The sequence below is a fragment of the Dasypus novemcinctus genome, chromosome 15, assembly GCF_030445035.2.
Source record: "Dasypus novemcinctus isolate mDasNov1 chromosome 15, mDasNov1.1.hap2, whole genome shotgun sequence".
Lineage (NCBI taxonomy): Eukaryota > Metazoa > Chordata > Mammalia > Cingulata > Dasypodidae > Dasypus > Dasypus novemcinctus.
The window spans coordinates 60,658,863-60,686,257 of NC_080687.1; the positions used below are offsets into that span (position 1 = coordinate 60,658,863).

Consider the following 27,395-nt stretch of genomic DNA (forward strand, 5'->3'; position numbering starts at 1 on the left):
GGAGGTGATGATGGACAGCCATCATACCAAGGAACTAAGAGAGTCTATAACTGCAAGCAAGAGAGTTCCATCCATTGGCCATATGGGACTGAAGCCCCCTCTCAATTAGAGGTGGGGTGGGCATCACCATCCCAGAATCCTCAGAATTGGGGAATGAACTATGGACTAGAATGGACTAAATGGTATTCTACTGTAGACTTATTGTGATTCTAGCAATGGAAGAACTTACATTATTGATGTGGAGACAGTGGGCACTGGAGGTTCTGAGGTCAGGGAGAGGGAAAACAGGTGTAATACAGGGCATTTTCAGGACTTGGGAATTGTCCTGAATGACATTTCAATGACAGATACAGGCCATTATATATCTTGCCATTACAAACAGGATCGTGTGGGAGAGAGTGTAAACTACAATGTAAACTATAATCCATGCTTAGCAACAATGCTCCAAAATGTGTTCATCAGTCGCAACGAATGTACCACCCTAATGAAGGATGTTGTTAATGTGGGTAAATGTAGGTGGGGTGGGGAGCAGGGCATATGGGAATTCCCGATATTTTTATGTAACATTTATGTTGTCTAAATATCTTTTCAAAAATTATAAAAAAAGAATAAAAAGAATTAAAAACATGAGAAAAGGACATCAAGACAGATTAGGCAAATGTGATAAAGAAATCAAACTTTTAGGAAAAAAAATACAGGTAATGATCGGATTATGCAGATACTGAACAGAGCTGAAGAGAGAATTAGTGAACTGTAAAACAGGTCTGAGAAAATTACAAAGAATTAATTATACAAAAATAAAGAGATAAAAATGTGAAATTAAAAGAGACGGAGGCATGCAGAAAAGCCCCACTCCCCCATGGACATGCTTAAGGAGTGTCACACCCCATGCCATCAGTGTGAACTAGATATAGTGACTTCCTTACAAAGAATACAGTATGGATAGGGAAGAAAATAGTAACTGTATGTCCGATCCAGCGGGGGCTGAGTCGAGGGGCCTGTGGGAAAGAAGTGGGGGCAGGGGACGAGAAGAATGGAGGCAAGACAGGATTCTGATCAAGCCTCGTTTATTGGGGGTAGAGCATCAGAATTTATACTGAGGGAAGGGAGCGTGTCCATAGGTGATAGGCTGGTCTTGCGGGTGGCAGACGTCCACGGAGGGGATTGGCTGAAAGTTCGTGCTGGGTCTGCAGAGTTTTGCGCCTTGCGCATGCGTGCTGCTGTGGTTACCAGAGTTGTGGTGGGAAGGGGAGAACAAAGGAGAAGAAGAAGGAAGTGGCGGGGCAGGGCTGTAGTAGTTGTGAAATCCGCCATGTTGTAGGAGGTTGTAAATAGGTTTCACAGCGGGTGGCTCCCCACAACTGTACAGTGGAGAAAGTTCATCTCATCTCTGATCAATGTTAACTTCTACAGGGATAAGTAATGTTAATAGCATGTATCCTTGATGTGCTATTATGAGAATGGTACTTGACCTCTGTGATCTTCCTTCTAAATGCCAATAACTCTGGTCTTACCAGAAAAGCCTTAGAAAAACCCCAATTGAGAGGTTTTGTACAAAATTTACCAGATGAGCTCTTCTCGCAATTGGCAAGGTCCTCAAAAATAAGAAAGTAAAAGATGATGTACAAGGAACTACTGCAATATAATCAATACTGACCAGTGGTGTACCAAGGTGGGGTGGTCTACTCTGAGTGGAGGAGATGGATTGTTTGTACAGAACTTAAAAACAATAACAAAACTGACTATAAGTTGTTCTGCTTTTTATTATCACAATGCACTGGCAATTCTAAACAGGTCAATAGTAAAATATTCTTCCTTGCTGGATGGAACTGCTCCTTGATTACCCTCCCTAACTCCTTTGCCACTGATCTTGACTGATATAATTAAGAAATGTAATTAAGCATTGAATGATTTATAAACAAGCAGATATTTCTTTTTTGAAAAATGTGAAGTAAAATTTTAAGTAACAATAACAGGAAGCAGAGGGGAGATTCAGGGGGCAAATTGTGCCAAGGTCCTCTTCTTGTTCAGGAAGAAGATAGCTTGTAATGGGGAAATGAAAAGGGGCTACATTGGAGGGTGAGAGTTTTAATGTGATATAATATATATCACAATGCTTGTTGATTTAGTTGAAGTGTTTTGCTGATAATTTATATTGCTAACCTAGCTTCAAATAAATGGGCCTGTATTTGAGCTATTTGCCTTTCTTCCTCTTAAAATTACTATTGCCTTTCTTAGACCGTCCTGTTGTCACTCTTTATCCAGTTAATAAAGGACCTAAAATTAAATGCTTCTAGAGACTTTACTCCGTTTCAGAAAGCTACTTACTAAGTTCAGGAAACAAACTACTTCATTAAAAAAAAAGATGGTTTTGGAATAGAAATAATTTATTAAAAAATCATTTCAGTAACATTTAGAAAACAAATACTTAAATAGCATTTGTACACCCAACCTATTCAATACGGCTACCATTGTTATATTTCCTTGTAGTGTTTTAAACATATATATATTATATTATATTTGCATATTTTTACAGCCCGTATTTTCAACCCTTTAGTTAAGAGGCGAAGGCGTGGTCATCCTGCCAGCCCGCTCCTAGCCCTGTGAAGTGTGTCAGCGGTAAACAGCTACGGTTTATCCTTCCGCCCAGTGGAAACGGCTGCGGAGTTACAGCACGCTCGAGAGATACTTCTTTTTTTCTTTCAGCACCACCTCCCTACAGTTTCCTGTTTCAGCAACAGATTAAAAAAATCTCCTAAAAGTAGAAGTCACATCTCACGAAGGAAGGCGGCGGCTCTCCTTCTGGAACCAGGAGCCGGAACTCCGCAGGAGCGCGAGGTAGCGCCTTCGGCTCCGGCTGCGCGCACCCCGCGTGGGCGCGGCCTCCTCCCGCTCTCCCGCTCTCCCGCCCTCCGAAGGCGCGCACCCGCCGCACTGGAGCGGAGGCGCGCCGGGAAAGCGCGCGGCCGTGAGCCGTAGGCGCCATTTTGGACTCGGTGTCTGGGCCGAAGCGCGGGGCAGCTACGCGGTGGCCGCAGCTCGCTGAAGGCGTCTCTCGCAGTGACGGGAGGTTCCAGAAGGAGGTCGCGCTCGACGTGGGACTGAAAAGGAAGGCTTCTCTTGGGTAGCCAGAGCCGCAAAGGTGGAGCAACGTTGGCGCCCGCCGGGGGACCAGCGCCTCGGATGCGGGCGGAGCGCGGGGGGCCGCGGCGGCGGGAACGCGAAGCGGGGGTCCCTGGGGGCCTCATGTGAGAGCCGCGGGACCAGCCGCCGCCGCCGCCGTCCCCGGAGCCCGGGGTGGTGTATGGGGGAAGCCGCCCCCGGCTGCAGGTAACGGCAGAGGAGCAGGGCCGGAGCCCCGCTGCGACGGTGGGGCCGGGGGAGGGTCTGCCGGCCATTTCTTGGCGGGCGGGAGGCGCGGGGTCCCTGGCGGGCGGGGGTCAACCCTTGGAAGTCCCGGGCGGGGCTCAGGGCGCGGCGTCCAGACCTTGGAGCCTGTTTGGGGGCGTTTCCCCGACGTGCCTGCTTCAAAACATGTCAACAAGGCGTGGTGCCTGTGCGGCGGCCGCGTGCGTGACCTCCCGGCGCCGACGCCGGCCTCGGGGCTCGCGGCGGCTATTGCCCGGCTTGGTGACAGGCACCGTGGAGCTCGCGCTCCCCGAGTCCCTTCCCGGCGCCGGCTACGCCCGCGCTCATAGTTTAAGGAATTAGAGGCGTTAAGATGTCAAAACAAACTGCCGCTGTTAGAGCTCACGAGATGTGTCAAGGAAAGCCAGTGCGTGAAGGTGGCGGAGGGCAGCGTGGACGCCCCCGCCGCGTGGCCGAGTGGAAAACTTGGTCTACTCGTGACGAGCAGCATCGCGCCTACTTTTCGCGTGAGCAGCCTTTTTTGGTGGGTTTTCAGCAATGCTCAGGAAAGCAGCCCTTTAAATGACTGGCCTGCGTCTCCAAGCAGAGTTGAAAGAGATTATAGTTATTTTGTTGTTGATGCCCAGTCAAGCGGCCCAGATCTTTTAATTAGAATCTTTTTTTTTAACTTGAAAAAAGTTTCTCAGTTTCTACCATTCGTGAAATGATTATTAAAGTGTCATAGACTCCCCAGCCATCTACGTATGATCACTAGACGTTTTCGCCAGGTTCTCACTGCTGTCCGGTTCTGAGAGTTAATTCTCTTTCCATTCTTTTATTCTTGTATTCCAGCCAAGGAATGCATATTTATTTTGATATTAATCAAAGCAAAACCTAAATGGAAAGGAAGTGTGCTGCAGAAACAGGCGTTTCGCTTTTCAGAGCTAAATGCAAATGGCCTTTAAAAATTATTGCATGCCCAGTGTATGTAAAAGTGCCTACTACAATGAGGGGCACGCAGCAGTTGTGTTCTAATGAGCAGAAATCTGATAATTAAGTTGACTGCTCCTTTAAGAGTTCATGGAAATGTTAAAGTTGGTTCAGTAATTCTCTGTGCTGCCTAACTAGTATGTTTTTTTCTGGGGGCGGTAGGGGAAGGGGGAGGGGGCCCTTCCTAATAATAGCGTTCCCTTCCCTAGCCAAAAGCTCTAAATGGCCAAGTTGCGTTAATTATTTGGGGCCTGGAAAAGTTGCAGTTTGAAATTAAGCTACCTAATTTCCTCTGCAGAGACTGACTTTTGTTCTAAAACAGTAGTTCTTAATCAGGGGTCTGTGAAAAGATTTCAGGGCGTCCATGAGTTTGAATTGAAAAAAAAATGTGCTTGTTCTCCTTATTTTCTCTGATCTCTACTGAAATTTAGCATTTCCTTCACTTATGAATTTATGCAATAAATAGATTACAGTAGTCTTCATTTCACCTGACTGGCAAAGGGGTCCGTGAAACAGAAAAGGTTAAGAACCCATGTTCTAGAATGTATCATAGACATTTACTGTTCAGCTCTGTCCTCCCTACTCCTTCTGTTCACTTGGACTAAAAGTAGAAGATAAGTATTTTGACTAAATTTTTTGCAGATTGGTGGATGCTCTGAATTGTATAACTTTCTATACAGCAGCACTTCATATCCAAATACATTTAATATTTAATAAAATACTTTTGTAAACAGTATAAATTTTTGCATGAAAAATTGACTTTAAAAATTTTATTAAGTGCTCACTCCTGTTATTTTCATGCATAAATGAGGATAATAAGAGACTTTATGGGCATTTGGCTTTACATTTGTGGATGAACTTTTGAAATCTAGGCTAATATAGTAATTATGATATATTATGACAGTTGATAGATTTTTGCTCAGCTGTTCATAAACTAATCAGTGCTTAACATATACTTTCGTTGGTCATATAAACTTTTAAAATCTAGGCCAAGAGAAATAAAACAACCTTACATACTTAAAAAATTTCTCCTACTCCCTAACTTGGAAAGGTATTGAAATATACTTTATTTAAACCAGCCCTAAAATAGACAAAAGTAAGTATCTATTGTTAGGATCAGCAAAGTTTTAGCAAAGCTATGATTTGAATAAAGCTATCATTTTATTGATACTTTTTTTAAAAAAGATTTATTTATTTATTTAATCCCCCCCCCCTCCCTCCCCTGGTTGTCTGTTCTCGGTGTCTATTTGCTGCGTCTTGTTTCTTTGTCCCCTTCTGTTGTCGTCAGCGGCACAGGAAGTGTGGGCGGCGCCATTCCTCGGCAGGCTGCTCTTTCTTTTCACGCTGGGCGGCTCTCCTCACGGGCGCACTCCTTGTGCGTGGGGCTCCCCCACGCAGGGGGCACCCTTGCGTGGCACGGCACTCCTTGCGTGCATCAGCACTGCGCATGGCCAGCTCCACACGGGCCACGCGGGGGACACCCTTGCGTGGCACGGCACTCCTTGCGCGCATCAGCACTGCGCATGGCCAGCTCCACACGGGTCAAGGAGGCCCGGGGTTTGAACCGCGGACCTCCCATATGGTAGACGGACACCCTAACCACTGGGCCAAAGTCCGTTTCCCTATTGATACTTTTTAAACAGCTTTATTGAGATATAGTTCACCTGTGATACAGTTCACCTTTTTAAAGTGTACAATTTACTGTTTTTTAAAATTTTTCATTGTAGTATAAGGTATATGGCATACAGTTTCCCATTTTACCATTTTCAAGTATACAATTCAGTGATACTAGATTCTCAGTGTTATGCTATCATCACCACTATCCCAATATCTTTTTATTTTTGTTTGTGTATCTATATACTTTAAAGTAAAACTAATAATTCCAGCTTTGAATTGAGTAATTCTGACTTTTCAAAAATCAGGAGTAAAAATTATAAAGATTGCTGGATTCTCTTGGGAATCTCTGTGTCTTGAAATTGAGTAGTTTTAGATAGTTGGGGAAATGGTAAGTCCTGGGTAGCAGATTCTTTGTTGTTGGACCCAAATTTTACATGCTAAAATTAAAATAGACTTTAGGATAAGTTAAAGCAGAAAAATGGGTCATAATAACTGTGTAATCTCAAACTCTGGTGGGACGTTATTGCTAGGAGAGTTTTTTATTTTAACAGTTATGTTGTAAATCATACCTGTCTTTAAAGACACTTTGCAAAATGTATTTAGAGTTATCCATAAGTTCCAGTCTCCCATAAAACTACCCTCCTAATTATCATCGCTTGTATTCTATTTCTCCCTCTCTTCTCAGTAGGATATATATCATTTACTTCACTGAACTTACGTACTGGGAAGTAGGAGCAATGAGTAGGCAGTTCATTGCACATGTGCTAAGACCTCCTGGGTTCATTTTCATGGCCTGGAGGCCAGGTTCCTCTGATTCTGCCTCTGCTCTCCAGCTCTCAATCCTTTTTCACAAGTTTTGCTAGCTACTGGAGAAACTTACAGACCTATTTGGAATCATGCATATGCACCTCCTTCCTACACAGGAACCATAGAGAAATTTTCATACCTTGATATACCAGAAGAAGGGAGTTGGAACTACAAGCCATTCTTTTGAAAGGCTATGATCCCAAGTCTAGGTCTACACTGCTTTCTAGAGACAAAAATATTGCAGGCTCTAAACTAAATTGGTACTAGCAGGTGGTCTTTAGTTACCCTAATATTTAATTCAGATCCTGCAATACATACTTTCCAATAGACAAATCAACATAAGACCTTTAATGAGATTTCAGAGTAATGTATTGACATTAAAAGAAATGTGTGAAATATAGAAAAGCAGTGACAAAAAAGGTATCACCTGTAATCCTACTGCCACTCTTAGTTACTGTAATAATTTGGTGAATTTACTATGTGTTTGTCATATAAAAACTTTCTCTCATGCACACATACTGTTTTAAGAAAACAAAATTAGGATTATTCTTTGCATTCTGTTTGGTAACCTGTTTTTTACTTTCTCAGCACTTTAATGTTAATATTGGATTACTTTCTTATTCTGAATTAAACCCTCATCTTTTTTCTATAATATAAAACCATAATATTATTTAATTACAGCAATCATGTGTGACATCCCCATTTTATATATTGAAGCACAGCAAGGTCAAGTAATTTCCACAAGGCCACATAGCCAGTGAGAGGTGGAGCCAGGATTCAGATCCAGGGAGTTTGGTTCCAGAGCCTATAACTGTAATACTATTTTGCCACAAAAAAACTATTTTTCAAGAAATGAATGAAGGTAGTAAGAACAAAGTAGAATAAACATGTCATTCAGAAATACAACTTGGGGAAAACATTGCAACAGTAAGCGATGTGTTAGAAGTAGAAACCATATACCAGACTATCTATTGCATATTAGGGATGGATTTGCTTGTTTTAAGTGGAGGTTAGAAATGCCCAACAAAACATATTACAGACCTGTCAGCATGGAAAGTTCTCTTGGCTACTTAATTCATATCCTCTTTGCAATTTTCTGTGACCCTGGTCTGCCTTGATTTCAAGAACCTCGAATATAGCAGGTATCCTTAGATGACTTTTAAAGAAATACATTTTAATTTAGATCTTTAATCCATACAACTTTTTAAAAGCATTTTTAGTTTGAACTACCTTTAAACTTACATGATAATTACAAAAATAATACAAACCCCATACAGAGAACTCCAACACATTACTACTCCCTCAGATAATCAGGTCTACCAACTGTTGTTGGCAAGTTTGCAGCCATTATATCTTTCAGTATTCTCTCTGCCTCTTTTTCTCCTTTTTCCTCTTTCTGGAGCTCCCACAGATTCTTGCTGGTGTCCCACAAATTCTTCAAGTTCTGTTCACTTTTCTTTTTCATTCTTCCTTCTGCTTTTAAGACTGGATTATTTCAGTTTCCTTACCTTCAGGTTCTCTGATTATTTTTTCTGCCAGCCTCAATCTGCTGCTGAACACCTGTAGGGAATTTTTAATTTCTGGTACTGTAGGCTTCAGCTCTGTTTGAATCCTTTTTGTAATTTCCATCTCTCTGTTGATAATCTTTTTGTGTTCATCTATTTTTCTGATTTCTTTTAATTCTTTGAGCATATTTAGCACCATTTTTAGAAATGTCTTTGGCTGGTATGTCCCAGACCACCTGGTCCTTCTTATTGATGGTTTCTAATGCTTTAGTCTCCTCTGCCTGGGCCATCTTGTCGGAGTCATGGACCCGAAGGGTATGGGGAATGAAAGACAAAGAGAGATTGGAATCGGGATCTGCGAGCATTGATTCCTCAAGCTCATCAGACAAGTTTATTAATATCAGGGGCTTCTTTATATACCCCAAGCAGTCATGAGAACTAGCAACTATTCTAGCTAACTATTCCCGTTACCTCATTCTTGAAAACACAGTGCACAGTGGATAAGATAGTTACCAAAGCTCATAATGTTCTATTATATTATTGAAACAAATATACTCATTAATCTTGTTGCCCAGGTTACTTGAGATAATCAAGTCTGGGTTCTGCTGGAATGTTATGTTTCCCAGAGAGATTAGCCACCTGCACGTATATCTCTAGGGACAGCATGACCCAGTGGTCAGAAAGTAACTTGCTACCATGGAAACAGCATGCCTTTGTTTCCCACACCATCTCTTCTGTTCCTCTGTATCTTTTGTGACCTTTCTTTTAAACTGGACATCTTTTAGTGTGTTGTGGCTGAAATCTAGACTTCGAGGTATCTGTTCCTTACACTTGTATCCTGGAAGTGTTATGACAACTTTCTTAAATGTCAGTAGCTAACAACAACAACAACAACAAAAAGGGTGTGTGGGTGGGGGGACTACCTTCCCCAGATTGGACTCCTTCATGGAGACTTTTTCCATACATTAAATTTAGGGAATAACTTGAGGTCAAAATGTAGGAGCCTCCCTGTTCCTTTCTGTGCATCTCTCTTGTTTTGGACATGTGCATGGCCTTAGGAATTCCCCTATTTATGGGGTTCTAAATGTGCTCTTTCTCTAAAAAATAGTTTCCTCATGCTCCTGGGCACTGCATTATATTTCCCGGAGCAGCAGAGCCTTGCCTCAGGCAGTCACTACAACTTCTGTAGGAGAGCTGGGCTGGCTCTATGAGCTCCTGGGTAAGAGGCCATCCAGGGCATAGGACATCCTACCTTCAAATAATTCTTGATTTGGCACTCACCCTGCTACTGGCTGGAGTCCTTAACTGTTTTCTGTAGCTTTGAGAAAGATGTTTCTCTTAGTTCCTGCTGGTTGCTCAAGTTTCTGTGGAGGGATCGAGCCCTGAAGCATCTCACTCCCCTTAGGTGACTTTTAAGGAGCCTTTATAAAGTGTTATAGGTTCCCTTTCGTATTCCTTTTAGTTATTTGACTATACAGCTTTTGAAATATTAATTCTTGGTTTAGTTTCAAAATCACAATAAACTTTTTCCCTAGGTTGTAAAGTATAAAATTAAATGTTAAAATCACCTGTGAAGAATGTGTAGCATATGTAAAATCATAGTTGGTCTTCCTTCATTAGCATTTGTCATTATATTTTGTTTTGAAAATCTTCTTGAATTATTGGTCCAGTTCATGTTGCATTTAAATGTGTATTTATGCTTCTCAGTGACCGATAGATTACTTATCTTTGGATTTATTTATATTCAGAAATAAGTAGAATAGGAAAAAAATGATGCATTTTTCTGAATAGGATGAAACGAGGAGGAGGAGATAGTGGCCAGAATTCATCAGAAGAAGGTACTGCAGAGAAATCCAAGAAACTGAGGACTACAAATGAACATTCTCAGATTTGTGATTGGGGTAATCTCCTTCAGGACATTATTCTCCAGATATTTAAATACTTGCCTCTTCTTGATCGGGCTCATGCTTCTCAAGTTTGCCGCAACTGGAACCAGGTATTTCACATGCCTGACTTGTGGAGGTGTTTTGAATTTGAACTGAATCAGCCAGCTACGTCTTATTTGAAAGCTACACATCCAGAACTGATCAAACAGATTATTAAAAGACATTCAAACCATCTACAATATGTCAGCTTCAAGGTAATACTTTAAATCCTTCTTTTAAGAAATAAAGCATTTTTTTAGTGGCTTTTGAATTCTTTGTCAATATATCTTATGTCTTTAAAACATTTGCTTTTTTAGGGAAAGTGCTTAAAAATTTAGAATTAAAGTGTACCTTAGAAGCTACTGCAGATAATTGTGGTATTTAATAGAGCTAAATTACTCTATTAATAATTAATGTAATTATTAATAACTTCCTTTTTTTTTTAAGATTTATTTTATTTATTTCTCTCCCCTTCCCTCCCCCCCCAAGTTGTCTGTTCTCTGTGTCCATTTGCTACATGTTCTTGTTTTTGTCCGCTTCTGTTGTTATCAGTGGCACGGGAATCTGTGTTTCTTTTTGTTGCATCATCTTGATTCCACAACTCTTGTGTGTGTGGCGCCATTCCTGGGCAGGCTGCACTTTCTTTCGCGCTGGGCAGCTCTCCTTATGGGGTGCGGTCCTTGCGCTTGGGGCTCCCCTATGCGGGGACACCCCTACGTGGCATGGCACTCCTAGTGCGCATCAGCACTGTGCATGGGCCAGCTCCACACGGGTCAAGGAGGCCCAGGGTTTGAACCGCAGACCTCCCATGTGGTAAGCGGACGCCCTGTCCTTTGGGCCAAGTCTGCTTCCCTATTAATAACTTCTTAAAAGAACAGAAGCAGCCACTAAATAATAAATCCATAACCAAAGCTGTCAGTTACAATGAATTACTGCGAACAGATTTGAGGGGAAAAAATATACAATTAATACTAAAATTGGGGAGATAATGTTCCAGTAAAACATATAGCAATTATTTCTAGGTAATAGAGGCTGAGTTACTTATTGATGACTTCATCATATGGGGTCTTCAAATAAGGTATAGAAATTATGTAAAAGATTTAGATAAATATATATTAGAAATAGAAATTGGTACATGGAAGAATGCCAAAGAGAACCATTTGTTTCTTTTCATTGCATGAAGGGACATATTAGATATCATGGAGGGATAAGAATATAGGTGAGGTAAATAACATGGAGTGGCTTTTTGAGATGTCCAGAACAGTTTAAAAAATCACAGTGGTTTATATGTGCAGTGCATGAGTATAGAAACTTGAATGTTTTGGGAATGAACAGTAATATGTGGGCATGTTTACTAACTCATTAAACACCAGATTTTTTTTTGTAGTAAACAGCTGATAATTGTTGTTGAAAAGTAACACATGAATACTTGATTTACTTATCTGTAGCAGTTGCTATACAGGCCAAGTCTAGATGGAGCAATCGTTTTTAAACCAGATCTTCTTGCCATAACTAAAGTCTGCCTTTCCCCCAAAATGTCATTCCTTCTTGGATGGAGATTAACTGTTTATTTTCCCACATACTCTATATATGTCCCAAGGAGAGGAGAGGACTGATAGTGGGAATGCTTGAGTATATTGTGGCCTTCTTCCCAGAAAAATACCTAAAAGCACTTAGGCCACTGGGAGTAACATTGCCAGGTTTTGCAAATAAAAATATGGGACACCTAGTTAAATACGAATTTCTGATAACCAGTGAATAATTTTAATATAACTATGTCCTGTGCAGTGTTTGGGAAATACATTTTGTTGTTTTATCTGAAATTCAAATTTAATTGGATGTCCTCTATGTTATGTGACGATGTTAACTGGGGATGAAGGTGGGGTAATCGTGGGAGTGGGGGGGAGGTGTCAATAAAAATCCAGAATGCCTCTCACCCCTCCCTCAGTGAAGAAATTTTGAAGAGCCTTCCCTTTGGTTTCGGTCATCTCTGAATTGTCTAAGAGTGTTCTAATGAGAAGTTCTATAAAAAAGAGGCATAGAATGCATTTATCTGATAAGTCTAAGACCATTACCATCCAGTGGATTGGCTGGATCATTTTTATTTTACAGCTTTGTGACATGATTCAGGTGTCTCCAACTTTTATAACTCTCACAAAACCATTTGTTCAATATGTTTAAACATTTCTTTTGGGATTGTTTATTTTCCTGTTGGAAATAATTCCTTATTACCAAAATAATTAGATCTCAGTGTTCCTCTGGGCCCTTCTGATAATATTTGTGTTTTAATTCATCACTGACCATAGACCCAGGAGGCTTATAGTCAGTTGTTATTGTAGAACATTGTTTCTTCAATTTTATGTGCATCAGAATCACCTGCAGGGCTTGTTAAATTGAAGATTACTGGGCCCCACTCCCCACAGTTTTTGATTGAGATGGTCTGTTGGGCATGAGAATTGGCATTTCTAACATTTTCCGAGGTGATTTGATGCTGCTGGTCCAGAGACCACACTTTGAGATCCACAATATAGAGAAACTTAACCTAAAGATAATAGAACAGCTCTGAAACTATAGTGTAAATCCTGTATATTAGTTTTAAAATCAACTCTTAAGAACAGGTTTAGGTAAAGATAATAGGCACAAATCTGGAAATTAGAGTAAATGATATTACTTAAAATTTAAGAAACATTGTTCTATAATATTAACTGACTACAATAACTATTCTTACTTAAGAACTTTTTAGGCCAGGGAAAAACTTCTTTTTGAAAGAAAAGGTACTTCTTATATCTTGAGTTTACCCAGGGTTTTTTGGCCATATTATACTTCCTCCAGGAAATGTATATAGAAAAGAGTGTGTGGGAACAGCTACCTCTCATGGTTGTTTGGTTTATGCTTGACTGGTTGAAGAACCTCATTTTACTTAACATTTATCTTTTCATTAATAATATTAATGATGAACCCCTGGCTTGATTCACCTGAACCTTCTGAGAAAATGCTAATTCAGTTTCTGGTTTCTTGGAAATATGTGAACCACAGACACTCCATATACCTCTTGAACCACTATCAAATATGTAATTATTTTTCAAAGATTATAAATTCATTTATTGCATTAGGCTGTGTAGTCATTTGGAAACAAATCAACTTAAAAACCAAGTTCTTTCAACAGTAAATATATGTTTTTTAATGAAAGCTAACAGTCTTGATGGTTGCCCATGTAAATTATTCAGAGGTACTCACCCAAAGGCTAAAGTTGTGTGTGAAGAGGGATGATTGAAAGAATAAATATTAACTCTTTCAGTTGTAACATAATAAACTATGTTTCTTGCCTTTGTAAAATTAAAGTTTGCACAGAGAAATGTAAATATATGCATGTGATAAATGATGTTTTCTTTTCTAAGGTGGATAGCAGCAAAGAATCAGCTGAAGCAGCGTGTGATATATTATCACAACTTGTGAATTGCTCTTTAAAAACACTTGGACTTATTTCAACTGCTCGGCCAAGCTTTATGGATTTACCAAAGGTATCTGCTCATTTTATTTTATTAGCTATTACTGAGAAGTCCAGGTGAAACTCTATTTCTTGTATATAATGGAAAGTATGTAATGTAGTGTATATAATGGAAAGCTAGTTACCACTTAGAATATTAAGAAATAGGATTTTGAAAAAGTTTTCTTTTTATCATTTTGTGCTTCTTATTGGTAAGGTTAAGGGATAACTTAATTTTCAGAAGATTGTATAGGAAGTGCTAAAAGAAACTAGTCAGTACAACTGGGGAGCAAAGATATTAGAAAAAAGAGACACATAGATGTCCCCTTTTAGCCCTCAAAGGAGTTTGGTGAAATTAGAATCAAAGAAAAGGAGAGAGTACCAGTATCTAGAGCAGGTATAGCTTATAAAGTCTTCTGGTTAGTGCCCTGTAAACATTCTTGAGCAAATGTAGTATCGGCACAGCTTGGATTAATTTATAAATTTTATTTAAAGAAAACAGGTTTTTTTATAAAGAGATTACTATTTATATTCATATACGTGTTCTAACACGATCCTGCACATAATTAAGAAATAGTCTCTTTAATAACTATTTTATTAAAGTACAAAAGTAATTTTAGGCATTTTAGGAGGACAGCTGATAGTTGGGCCCATGAGTATGCTTGCTAATGTTCAGGAGTTTAGAATCCAACAATAGTTTTTAATAAAAGTGTTTTCCAGAGTATGCTGCAAACTAAAATATATACATCCTTTCAAACACTTGATTTAATTTAGGATGATTTAGAAAGGAATAATACTAAATTGAGTATACAATATGACTGGATTATCAATAATACATATTTCATAGTTGATTTCAAAGCCTTAATTGATTTAAGATAAGTTTCATTAAATGTGTAAATTTTGAGATAAAATGTTTTCCTCAGATACAAAATGAGGAAAATGAGCAAGAGGGTCTCTGCTCATTTCTCAGTTTTAAAATTCTGAGTATATGAATTAGATAACTGTGTTTCTCAAACTTAATGTGCATAAAAATCATCTGAGGAACTTTCTAAATTTTGGATTCTTATTCCAAATTTGGGGTGATGCCCTGTAATCTTCGCATCCCCCAAACAGTCCAGGTAAATCTGATTAATATGGTTTAAGACCCTTATTCTGAGAAACCCAGACTAGTAGCACTTTGTTTACAAGCTTCATATGGGAAATGAAATTTTCTGAATTGATCTTCTGTATACATATTACAGTTAGAGAACAATTATACCTACATACACATATGATATATATAAAATATACTGTAGTAAAAGTTACATTTTGAACACAATTTCCTTTTTTCTTTATTACTTATGCTTGCCATTGCACATATCTAATTCTAGTACTGTACTTGTAATTCATATTGTCTTTGGGAAGTATTGATTCAGTTATTTTCTTATTAGATAGACCTAGGATATTTGTTCTTTTTCCCCCCCTTTTTTATATCTTTTTTTTTTTATAAGATTGATAATAGGGTATATGCTATAGAAATCCTGAAAGAACTGAAGAGAACATAAAAAGATGCATTTTACCAGAGTTTAATGAGAGGAAATGGGAAAAAGAAGGCAGTGATACACAAATGAAATACGATTGTAAAATTAAAAATAAATTTTGTTTGAGAAAATATTATTGGAAAGATGTCAAAATTTAAGTAGGTAACCAGTTATAAATTAAAGTAAGGAAAAAGTAAGTTAGGGAATGTGACCAAGAAGACTATGTTTCATTGCACTGTCTTTCTTGGCTGTTAGCCTGCCTTCATCCTTTCTGCCAGCTGCAGAGAACTTACAAAGCTTAAGTGAAAATTGGTTATGTAGAGGAAGTAGTAGACTATCTTTTGACCTCCCTCTCCTTACTCCCCTGGATTCTTTGTCCATTGATTATGGCTTCTAATCTCAGCTCTGATTTAATGTAGCATTTTTTGATCATGCTTTACTACTTTGGTTCCTTTAGGTCAGATTTGGTGTTGAACCGATACTTGTGTGTATATGATAAATTGAATGATTGGTATATTTGTAGACAAAGTATATAAATTAGAAGCCTTGAAATATTGCAGATAATTTAACATATTTTAAGGAGTTCTAAAATTTGGGATTTTATTTAAGTATGGTTTTGTTTTAGAATAAAATTTTATATGAGCTTACATTTTCCAAATAAGTCATAGTTCTGAATTGATTGCTGCTATCTTAATTTTTAATGATTATGCTAATAGCTATTACCATTTTAATGGTTATTACAGAGCAAACCAATAAAGAATACAGGTCAGTGTTATGAAACATTAGAGTAGGGTTTCCAGGTAGGCTGATGGGACGTGTATGAGAGGTATTCTCAGCTTGGGTTTCAGAATTCCCCTTTCACTTACCAATGATTGCTGTGATTTAGGGACACTTATTTTGAGATTTGAAATCCCTTTCTCCCACAGGTTGACAGGTTCTTCTGAAACATGACAGATTAGCCACCTTTTTACCATATTCAAGAACAGAATGAAAGGATGCTGCCCTGCAGAAGTTATGAACCTATGTCATTAAGTTTCAGATGAAGCAAATCAGATATTATATGGAAACCTCTCAAATCTCATTTATAAAAATTGAAATGTTTTAATATTTTTCACTTTTCAGTCTCATTTTATCTCTGCACTGACGGTTGTGTTTGTAAACTCCAAGTCCCTGTCCTCGCTTAAGATAGATGACACCCCAGTAGATGATCCATCACTCAAAGTACTTGTGGCCAACAATAGTGATACACTCAAGCTTCTAAAAATGAGCAGCTGTCCTCATGTTTCTCCAGCAGGTATGTTGTGTTTTTTTTAAATTTTTATAAGATACTTACATATTCTTATAAAATGTATTGATGTGTTCACCAAATTAAGAAAAACATTAACCTTTAAGGTGGGTTAATGTGATTGTTTCATTGCTTTTGCATAAGAAGTATTAATATACCATATAGCATAAATTCTGTAGTAATCCTAGCCTAGACATTTACTTTGAGTATTTTTTCCCTCCAGCCAGATTTATTGAATATAAAAAAATTCTATATATAAAGTGACCTGGGCTTGCTGCTTCTAAACATGATTCTTTCTTAACCAGTATTTTGATAGGTTAATCCCCAGAGTATCAAAAAACAGTTTACTCTGAAATAAGTAAGGGAAGCAGATTTGGCTCAACTGATAGAGCATCTGCCAACCACATGGGAGGTCCAGGGTTTGATCCCCAGGGCCATGTGATGAGCTGGCCCATGCGCAGTGCTGATGCGCGCAAGGAGTGCCGTGCCATGCAGGGGTGCCCCCCATGTAGGGCAGGCCCATGCACAAGGAGTGCAAACCGCAAGGAGAGCTGCCCCGCGTGAAAAAAGCGCAGCCCGCCCAGGAGTGGCACCACACACACGGAGAGCTGAAGCAGCAAGATGACGCAACAAAATGAGACACAGATTCCCAGTGCTGCTGACAAGAATGTAGGCGGACACGGAACACACAGCAAATGGACACAGAGAGCAGACAACGGGGCGGGGAGGGGGGAGAGAGAAATAAATCTTTAAGAAAAAAAAAGTAAAAGATTTGCCCAGTGCATATATAACGAAGGCCTAATTACTGGAGCTTTAATAATTCTATAAGATAATTAACATAGGTAGGATTAAATCCCTCTTAACAGGTTGGAGAATTGATATGAGGTATCAAGAGACCATTTTGTGCACTGCCACTGCAGTGCCATTGTGTTTCTGGATCACAGTGTTCAAATTATCTGATTCTGGACATATCACAGGATTATCATGGGGTCATAGGTTAGCTTAGGTGTTTGTGGACTAGAACAGCTATCCCCCAGCATGCTTATCTGACAAGGTCCCCATGACAGCCTAGGTTAGTCCTCTGAATCTGTGCATAAGACTACAACAATGGATGGATTCTTCACTTTGTCCTCCAAGTGCTACTCCAAGATCTCTTCCATTCTGCTTATCTTCCACCATAGCTCTGGATCCCACAGTAGTGCTCACCCTAATTTTCAATATTCTTAATTGTCAGTCTGTGCAGCATGTGCTAGAAAATGAATTTTTTTTTTAAAGGAGGAAAGGTCAAATAATGAAGTCTGAGTTTCCCTCTTAGATAAAATTGAAATTTCTCTTGTAGTTGAGCTAACAGAGTCAGTTTTCTCACTATTTAGAGGGAGAAGAGTCACACTTAACATGTCTCAAGATAATGCTTTTCCCAAGTTGAATTTGGGAGCTAAGAACCCATTAAATGGAGGAAGAGCATTATAAAAGTTCTTTCCAACTTCTCTGATACAGAATTTTCTAACCAATACTACAATATTCATTTTGAGATGATTCAAATTTTTGATGGTTTGTACTGAAAAGTAAGGATAAACTTGTACTTTATATTATTCTCTGCTTCACTCTGATTCATTGCTCCCACTGTTGCCATCAACCACTCATTTGGCTATGTTACTAGGGGAACTTGTTCCTTAAGGGACAATGTTAAGTCATTGATCTCTTTAGAGAATACTCCCTATCTTCCCATAACTTAAAGCCTGATCTTCCCCTTAGGAATGATTCCCTGTCAGATGGAATTATCTGCTCATTCTTCCACATCTCTCACAAGGAATGGCTAGGTCTATTCCAGTATTTTCCTAGCTCCCTCTGCCTCTCTGTTACTGAAGATATAAAATAGAAGTTAAGAATAATGGACTTAGCCAGTTACTTCCTATGTGACCTTGATCACATTATTACTGTCTAGTTTATAGGTTTACTGTGAGGGTATGGTCCATACTTCAAAGCTTCAGAGTGGTCAAGGTCCTTTGTTGATTACCACCTATGTCTTTAATATTGTTTAATATTCACAGGCAGCTTTTACTTGAGCCCTATGGAAATGCAGATTTGAAAAGAGGGTTGTACCTTTGTGTTTGGACAGCCCTGTACCCTGTGGAATGCCCCCTATTTTTTTTTTTTTTTAAATTCATCTTGCTTATTCCGGCCCAGCCTTTAAAATTCAGTTCAGGTGTTTTGAGTTCTGATCTCTGCTCTTCCTTTCTGGTTTGGATACCCACCCTTGTCTGTCCATGTAGTTGTAGCACTTACTACACTGTATGGACACCTTTGAGTCTGATTTCCCTGTGAGACTGTGAACTCACTTTTCTCTTTATCTTGGTACATTTCATGTTGTCTTATTTTATTACATGTATTTTGCCTCAATCCTGATAGTACAGTATAAGTTTGTTCAGTCCCACCTAATGGCTTTTGGACGAGTTCTTAGGAAGAAAAGGGGAAGAGAAAGAGCACCTTATAATACCTTTTATTTGAAAAATATAACCACAGAAGATATTAAAAGTTAACACATTTACACATTCATTTTCTGTCCATATTTTGCATATTTATACAGTTTTTCTGCATTGTAATTACGGGCTATTTTCTACTTTCTTTATTGAACATTATATCAAACTTTTTCTCTGTTTCATATAGGTGTTACGATGTTCTATTATTGACCTCCAGGCACTATTTGACAATAGTTACTGTTCTCTCTTTGATATAATAATACTCTTAATATTCCTCTTTTCTCTCTGTTCCTATTCTTTCCTTTGCTGGTTTCTCTTTATATCTTCAATGTTGGTGTTTTGATGTGTTCTGTATGGGGTGCTTTTTTGTTTTCCTCTACATTTTGGACATTCTCATCTTTTGTGGCATCAGTAATCTTCTGACTGTTAATACCTCCTCCATTTAGTGCCTCTGTCCTAGTCAATCTCTCTGGAACTGCCTATGTCACAGCCTTTTACTGTTTGAGAGTAATGAACTCTTTTCTTCACCCTCTTTCCAAATCTTTTTCCTTTTATTATCTCAGTGACTGGCATTGTCATCTAGTTGACAGGCATCCTTGACTCCTTGTACCCTTACTGTCTACATCCATTCAGTCTTCAAGGTCTGGCACCTCCATCACTGAAACATGCTTCGAATATCTGCATTTTCCTATCGCTGTTCTTACTACTCTATACTTCTAGCCCAAGCTACCAGAATCTTTCTGCAGTATCCTCCTATCTGATTTCCTAACTTATAGCTTTGCTTCTCTCAAATCTGATTTCATGCTACAGCTAGTGTAATCTTTCTAAAATAATTTCAGGACATTTTTTTTCTCTACTTTTCTTAAAAACTCACTATACTTAGGATAAAGATACCAAGGCTTGGGAAACGGACTTTGGCCCAGTGGTTAGGGCGTCCGTCTACCACATGGGAGGTCCACGGTTCAAGCCCTGGGCCTCCTTGACCCATGTGGAGCTGGCCCATGCGCAGTGCTGATGCGCGCAAGGAGTGCCCTGCTACACAGGGGTGTCCCCTGCGTAGGGGAGCCCCACGCGCAAGGAGTGCACCCATAAGGAGAGCCGCCCAGCGCGAAGGAGGGAGCAGCCTGCCGAGGAATGGCGCCGCCCACACTTCCCGTGCCGCTGACGACAACAGAAGCGGACAAAAGAAAACAAGACGCAGCAAAAAGACACAGAAAACAGACAACCAGGGGAGGGGAGGGGAATTAAATAAATAAATAAATAAATCTTTAAAAAAAAAAAAGAAAAGAAAAAAGAAAGAAAAAAAAGATACCAAGGCTTAAAGGTGTCATATGATCTAGCCTTTGCCTATCTGCTGTGCTTCATCTTTTTGATATATATTTTTTTACTTATATTCTGTATTCCAGCCATACTGAACTCCCTTCAGTATGTTCTTTTCCATGCCTGGATGCTTACTCTTTCCTCTTCTCCTCTTCTGCCCTAGCATGATCTTTCTAATTCATTAGGTCTCACTTTGTTAGTTCTTCTGGGAAATATTCCTTGATTCTTTTGTATGTCCTTCCAGAGTACCCTTGTTTAATGATCTGTTACTTCCTATTAGGGTAAGGATGGCTTGTTCTGTTGTATCCTTACCATTCTAACACCAGTGTTTGACTTTTACTATCAGCTGAACTAATGAACATTTACTTTGTGTTCTATCTTGTTGATAAGCTAACATTTGCATTATAGTTCTTTTAATTTGTTTCCAGTGTTTTGCTGATGGGTTTTTTTTGTGTGTGGCTTTTTTGTTTTTTTAAAAACAACCTATTTTGAAACAGCACATGTAACTGTTGGCTTCTATTCATTTCTTCCTTTGGACTAATTCTTAAGAAGTGGAAGTCCTAGATCAAAGAGTTTGAATCTTTTTTATGCTTCTTGACACGTTTTTTCCCAAAATGAGTTGTATGACTTTTAGTGCCACCAACAGTGGACTTTTATACCAACTTCTGAAGAGCTTGATTGCGATATAATTGACATAGCATACAGTATACTGATTTAAAGTGTGTAATTCATTGACTTTTAGCATATTGATAGTTGTATATCCAATACCACAATCAATTTTAGAATTATTTAATTACTCCAGAAAGAAACCAATACTCCATCACTGTCATCCCCCAACCTAGACAGCTGCTAATCTGCTTTCTGGCTAAGGATTTGCCTGTCTTGAATATTTCATAGGGATGAAATCATACAATATCTAATCCTTTTTTTTTTATTTTTTTATTTTTTTATTTTTTTATTTTTTTTTTAATTTTTTTATTTTTTATTGAATTTGTAATAATATTACATTAAAAATATATATGTGAGGTCCCATTCAACCCCACCCCCCCACCCCCCCTCTCCCCCCCCCCAACAACACTCGTTCCCATCATCATGACACATCCATTGGATTTGGTAAGTACATCTTTGGGCACCTCTGCACCTCATATACATTGGTTCACATCATGGCCCATACTCTCCTCTATTCCATCATGTAGGCCCTGTGAGGATTTACAATGTCCGGTGATTACCTCTGAAGCACCATCCAGGGCAGCTCCATGTCCCGAAGACGCCTCCACCTCTCATCTCTTCCTGCCTTTCCCCATACCCTTTGTCCATTATGTCCACTTTTCCCAATCCAATGCCACCTCTTCTATGTGGACACTGGATTGGTTGTGTCCATTGCACCTTTATGTCAAGAGGAGGCTCAGATTCCACCTGGATGCTGGATGCAATCCTCCCATTTTCAGTTGTAATCACTCTAGGCTCCATGGTGTGGTGGTTGTCCTTCTTCACCTCCATCTTAGCTGAGTGTGGTAAGTCCAATAAATCAGATTGTAGGTGCTGGAGTCTGTTGAGGCTCAGGATCTGGCTATCACATTGTCAGTCCAGAGATTCAAATCCCCTAAATATATCTTAAACCCCAACATTAACTGCACCTCCAGCATATTAGCATGAAAGTCTTATGAAGGGAGATCCCATCTGAGTCCAGATTCATCACACATAAACACCATATCTAATCCTTTTTGTGAGCGGCTTCTTTCACATAGCATGATGTTTCAGGGTTCCTATCTGTTGTAGCATGCATTCCATTTCTTTTTATTGCTGAATATTAATTCCATTGTATGGATCTGCCACATTTTTCTATTCATTAGTTGATGGATATCTCAATTGTTTCTACTTTTTGGTTATTATGAGTAATGCTATTATGAATATTCACATTAAGTTTTTGTATGGATATCTGATTTTATTTCTCTTGGGTAGATATAGTTCAGAGTGGAATTACTAATCTGTTTAACTGTTTGAGGAACTGCTATACCATTTTACATTCGCAGTAGCAGTGTATGAAGGTTCCAACTTCTCCATATCTTTGCCAACATTTATCCTTTTTTCATTTAAAAAAATTATCATTGAAGTATATAATTCATACATGAACATACTTAAACAGTAAGTGTATTGTGAAAGTTGTGAACTTAGAAAACCAACATGAATATCATCATATATTTACCTATCTTTGATTCACAGATATCTTAGTAGTTGTGAAGTCAGACTTCATTGTGGTTTTGATTTGCATTTTCCTGATGAATGACATTGAGCTTCTTTTCATGTGTTTATTGGCATTTTTGTATATCTTCTGTGGAGAAATGTCCATTTAGATTCTTCACCCATTCTTTAATTAGGTTGTCTTATTTTTGAGTTGTAGCAGTTTACCATTTTTTACCTTTGTCATATTGTGTTAAATATTTAGAACACTTAACATACTAGTTATTTATTGCTGTGTAACTAATAACCACAGTTCTTTAGGTCAGAATATAGGCGTAACTTAGCTGGCTTCTTGGCTTAGGGTCTTAAAAGGCTCAAATCAAGGTGTCGACCAGGTTGGGCTTGTTTGGAAACTATAGGGCAGAATCCACTTCTAAGCTCATTCACATGGTTGGCTGAGTTAGTTTCTTGCAGTTGTAGGACTGACATCTTTGTTTCTTTGCTGGCTTTGCTGGCTGCTTTCTGTGCCTAAAGGTGGCCCACATTCCTTCTTACATTCTTTCTGGGCCCCCTCCATCTTCAAGCCAGGAATGAATGGCATGTTGAATTCCCCTTGTGCCTCAAGTCTAATTTCCTCCTCTGCAGCCAGCCAGAGAAACTGCTTTTAAAAGAGCTCGTGTGATTAGATTAGGCCTATCTGAATAATCTCTATTTTAAGGCCAGCTGTGTCATATAATGTAACATAATCATGGAAGTGATACAGGTTCTGGGGATTAGGGTGTGGAATCTTAGGAACCTTTAGAATTATACCTACCACAACTACTTTGGTAGTTAATTGTTATCTCAAAGTAGCTTTTATTTACATCTTTGATTACCATTTGCTGTGTGTGTTTATTTTTTATATCAGGCTTTTTGATATTTTAAAGAAGACATGCTCAGATTACCATGGGTGATAAGGGTTTTATTTATGTATTCATATTATAGAAGTTGTGGATTTGCAGAACAATCATGCATAAAATACAGAATCCTATACTAGATAAGGGTTTATTTTAAAGAACATACATGTCTTGTGGAGAACTGACACTGCAATAGCTGAGTAGGGAAGGACAGGTGCCCATTTCTCTCTCTTTTGGCAACTCTGTTATACTTGTTATTCAGTTTATTTCTTCTATTGCCTATCTGCCTGCAGCCTTTGCTATCAGACTTTAGCTCATCTATGACCTCTACCTGTCCTGTCACCACTTTTCTTCAGCACATGAGCTTAAAAGTCACTGAGCCTATGTTTGAATTCCAGCTTGATACCTTTAGCTACTTCAACTTCAAAATAGAAGTAATACCTACTTTCCAAGTTTTTTTTCCCCCCAGTATTTATGAGATAAGGTATCTGGTACCTGATATATCATAATTTTATAGTAAATAGATGATAATATGATGTGTTTTGTTTTTCATGTTCCTGCTTCTAAACAGAAATTGAGTAATTTAGTAGGGAATGTAGGATGCCTTTTTGAGGCAAGTTCTTATGCTAGGACACTTTGGAGAACTTTGGTAAAAATCAGTTGTTCTAGGTTAATAGTATCATATGTTATGAAGCATGGTGCCCTAAGAATAGGGAACCATTTAAGAAACTGCTTTCTGGGTATGTTAGGTTTTAGAAGTTACAGGTATTGCCATTAATATGAATTGGGTGGTTATGTTTGACATATTTGTTTTGTAACATCTTTGTATTTTTTCCTTAGAAAGTTGATAAGGGTATTATATACTGTTAGCAGTTAAGCTCTTTGTTGCTCATTTGAAAGAAATCTTTTTATCTTTTTTATTTTGCAGTTGTTTTATTTACATAAATAGTTTTATGTGGTTACACCTTATTTTATTTCTTTTTATTAGGATTAGGTTTTGAATTTCAAAACATATCCTTTGGCCTGTTGCACATGTAACTTTTCTTGCTTAATCTGTAAGTGCCATATTATTAATCAGTTTTTTAAAAATACAGCACTGTCTGCATTACTGGGCTAAATCTTACTTAGTCATGATATATATATATATATATATATATATTTTTTTTTTTTTTAACTGCATCTTTTTTTAACTAGAGAAGTTATAGGGGTATAGATGACATTATTTCATGTTTTTTTTAGTTAATTGAGATTCATTTGTTTTTAAGGTATCAGTTTGGAATTGGTTTCATTTTCTCATAGACAAAATTAGTAATGCATTTTAAATGTTTGTTGCCTTCTGCTAATCCAACTGTGCAACTAAACTTTAAATTGTATAATCTTGTGTTAAGGAAATATAGTACGATTTTATTGTGGGGCATGTACTTGATTGAGTTTCTGAGCAAATAACAAACTTAAAAAACTTGTAAATACTTAGTGTTTTTTCTTCTTCTTTTTCCAAGGTATCCTTTGTGTGGCTGACCAGTGTCATGGCTTACGAGAATTGGCCCTGAATTACCACTTACTAAGTGATGAGTTGCTACTTGCTTTGTCTTCTGAAAAACACGTTCGATTAGAACATTTGCGCATTGATGTAGTGAGTGAGAACCCTGGACAGACACACTTCCATACTATTCAGAAGAGCAGCTGGGATGCTTTCATCAGACATTCACCCAAAGTGAACTTAGTGATGTATTTTTTCTTGTATGAAGAGGAATTTGACCCATTTTTTCGTTATGAAATACCTGCCACCCATCTTTATTTTGGGAGATCAGTAAGCAAAGATGTGCTTGGCCGTGTGGGAATGACATGCCCCAGACTGGTTGAACTAGTAGTATGTGCTAATGGATTACGGCCACTTGATGAAGAATTAATTCGCATTGCAGAACGTTGCAAAAATCTGTCAGCTATTGGACTGGGGGAATGTGAAGTCTCATGTAGTGCCTTTGTTGAGTTTGTGAAGATGTGTGGTGGTCGCCTCTCTCAACTATCTATTATGGAAGAAGTATTAATTCCTGACCAAAAATACAGTTTGGAGCAGATTCATTGGGAAGTATCCAAACATCTTGGTAGGGTGTGGTTCCCAGACATGATGCCCACTTGGTAAAGACCATGTGATATAGGGCATGATGAATAGCACCTTAACTTTAAGTATATTGTATTATAATAAAAGTTTATTTGCTGTAGTTCTGATGTAATTCTATTTTGTGGCACAGAAATTTATCTACAGTGAGTATATAAGGAAGGATTGGTTACAGGAAGACCCATAGATCAGTTTTGATCAGAAATCCATGCATTTCTTTAGCCTAATAACATTTAAATCTCAGAAAATTAAAATAAAAGTGGTTCAGATATGAAAGTGATAGTTATAAAGACTTAAGCATTTTAAAATCTGAAGGAAACAAAATCTATGTTTTATAATGCCCAATAAGTGAGTACTAATAGGTTTTCCAAAATAATGTGTTCTCTATGCATTTTTAAAAAAATATAAACTTGACGTTTTAGGGTCTTCAGATATACATACACCTGTTATAAGGTGTTTAATTAATATAGCTCAGGAAAGTGAGCATTTTGTGAGAAAAATATAGGATATATTGTAGTTAATGAAAAAGATTGGTTGAATGTTCTCAAATGTTATAAAGCTCTTTGAAGAATAAAAGGTATATATAATCAATTGAAACACTTAGAAACTGATAAATGTCACACAGTGGTTATTATATAAGGATAATATACAGAGCCAAGATCAAATTAAAAGAAAATAAACGGAATAGAAGGGGAGCAGTTTAACTTTATGTAAATGTTTGCTCGTTAATCTGCTAAATCATATAAATTCTTTTCTGTGATATATTACTATGTATGTGGCATATGAGGCATTTGTATGTAAAGTAAGGAGTGCTTTAACAATTCTCCTTGGTTTTGTTTATTTAAATTAGTTTTGAGGTTAATATACAGTAATCAGAATGAAAAGCTTGTCTGTATTTAAAAAGCCAAATTAGGGGGTTTGAACTAATTAATTAAAAGTAGAACTTTAAAATGTTTATACATTGATTTTATGAAAGAATATTAGTGTCCAATGAATTTTAGTGATGGCTCGTTTTTCCATTTTGGAATTTAGCATTATGTAAGTAGAATTTTAAAAAATAAAAGGAGCACCGATGTACAGTTCAGCATAAATGAGTAAATTTAAAAGAGAATATTTAAGTTCATAATGACATTTTTGAGTAAATATTGCTCAGTGGATTGGGAAAGTTTCATAGAAAAATGTCTGCAGTTTTGTGATAATTTGGTCAATGCTGATTTATTAAGTTAGTGTTTTATATTACTTTCATATGAAAAAGGTAATCCATGAATTGTAGAGTCTGTAAGAAACATTAGCGTTTAGTTTTTTAGTTATTATATAAACTTCGATTATGGGCACTAGTGCTAGCAAATATTAACCTCCTAAAGGAAATTAGAAGTGGTGTACCCTCAGTGGAATACATTACTGTCTGAAATGGCTCTCTTCAGTAGAAACTGTTTCAGCAGTTGGGTAAGCTAATAGCCTTAAAGATCTAATCTATTTTTCAAGTAGATTATCTCCCAAAGAATAAAGCAAAAGGTGATTTTTCTACATAATTTATGCTTTTCAAAAATGATAGGATTCTATCCTGCAGCCATATATAACTGAGGAAAAAACTAACCCAGATTTGAAAATTAGAAGCAATTAGAATATTTTCTCCTCTTACTAAATAGTAAAAAGCATTGATTGTGCAAGAAATACCTGTGTTAGTGGATGAAGTTTTTTTTTCCTTGAAAAACTTTGGAAAATGGATTTGTCAGTACATAATCAGTTATACTAACCAGAGCTTTATTTGAAAATTCACTTTTTGTACAAACTGAATTATATAATGCTTGAAATAATTTAAGTCACTTTATAAGCAAAATGCATAGCACTTAATTTGTTTATACTGTAAAGTATATTAAATGCTTTTATTGAGAATAAAGATAGTTACTAATTC

At 37.8% G+C, this 27,395-nt stretch overlaps 1 protein-coding gene across 3 annotated transcripts; it reads left to right on the forward strand.

Annotated features, from left to right (window-relative positions):
- The first annotated feature begins 2,763 nt into the window (after positions 1–2,763).
- Positions 2,764–27,395, forward strand: FBXL3 (F-box and leucine rich repeat protein 3). Of its 3 annotated transcripts, none has more exons than XM_071208248.1 (5): positions 2,764–3,142; positions 10,059–10,407; positions 13,591–13,713; positions 16,322–16,493; positions 24,861–27,395. In XM_071208248.1, exons 2-5 carry the CDS (start codon positions 10,060–10,062, stop codon positions 25,502–25,504), a joined length of 1,287 nt encoding a protein of 428 aa, XP_071064349.1. In that variant the 5' UTR covers positions 2,764–3,142; position 10,059; the 3' UTR covers positions 25,505–27,395. The 3 variants fall into 3 exon arrangements, with proteins under 3 accessions (XP_071064349.1, XP_004482027.1, XP_058132544.1); XM_004481970.5 differs by having other exon boundaries at positions 2,908–3,330; XM_058276561.2 differs by lacking the exon at positions 2,764–3,142 and adding an exon at positions 9,063–9,081.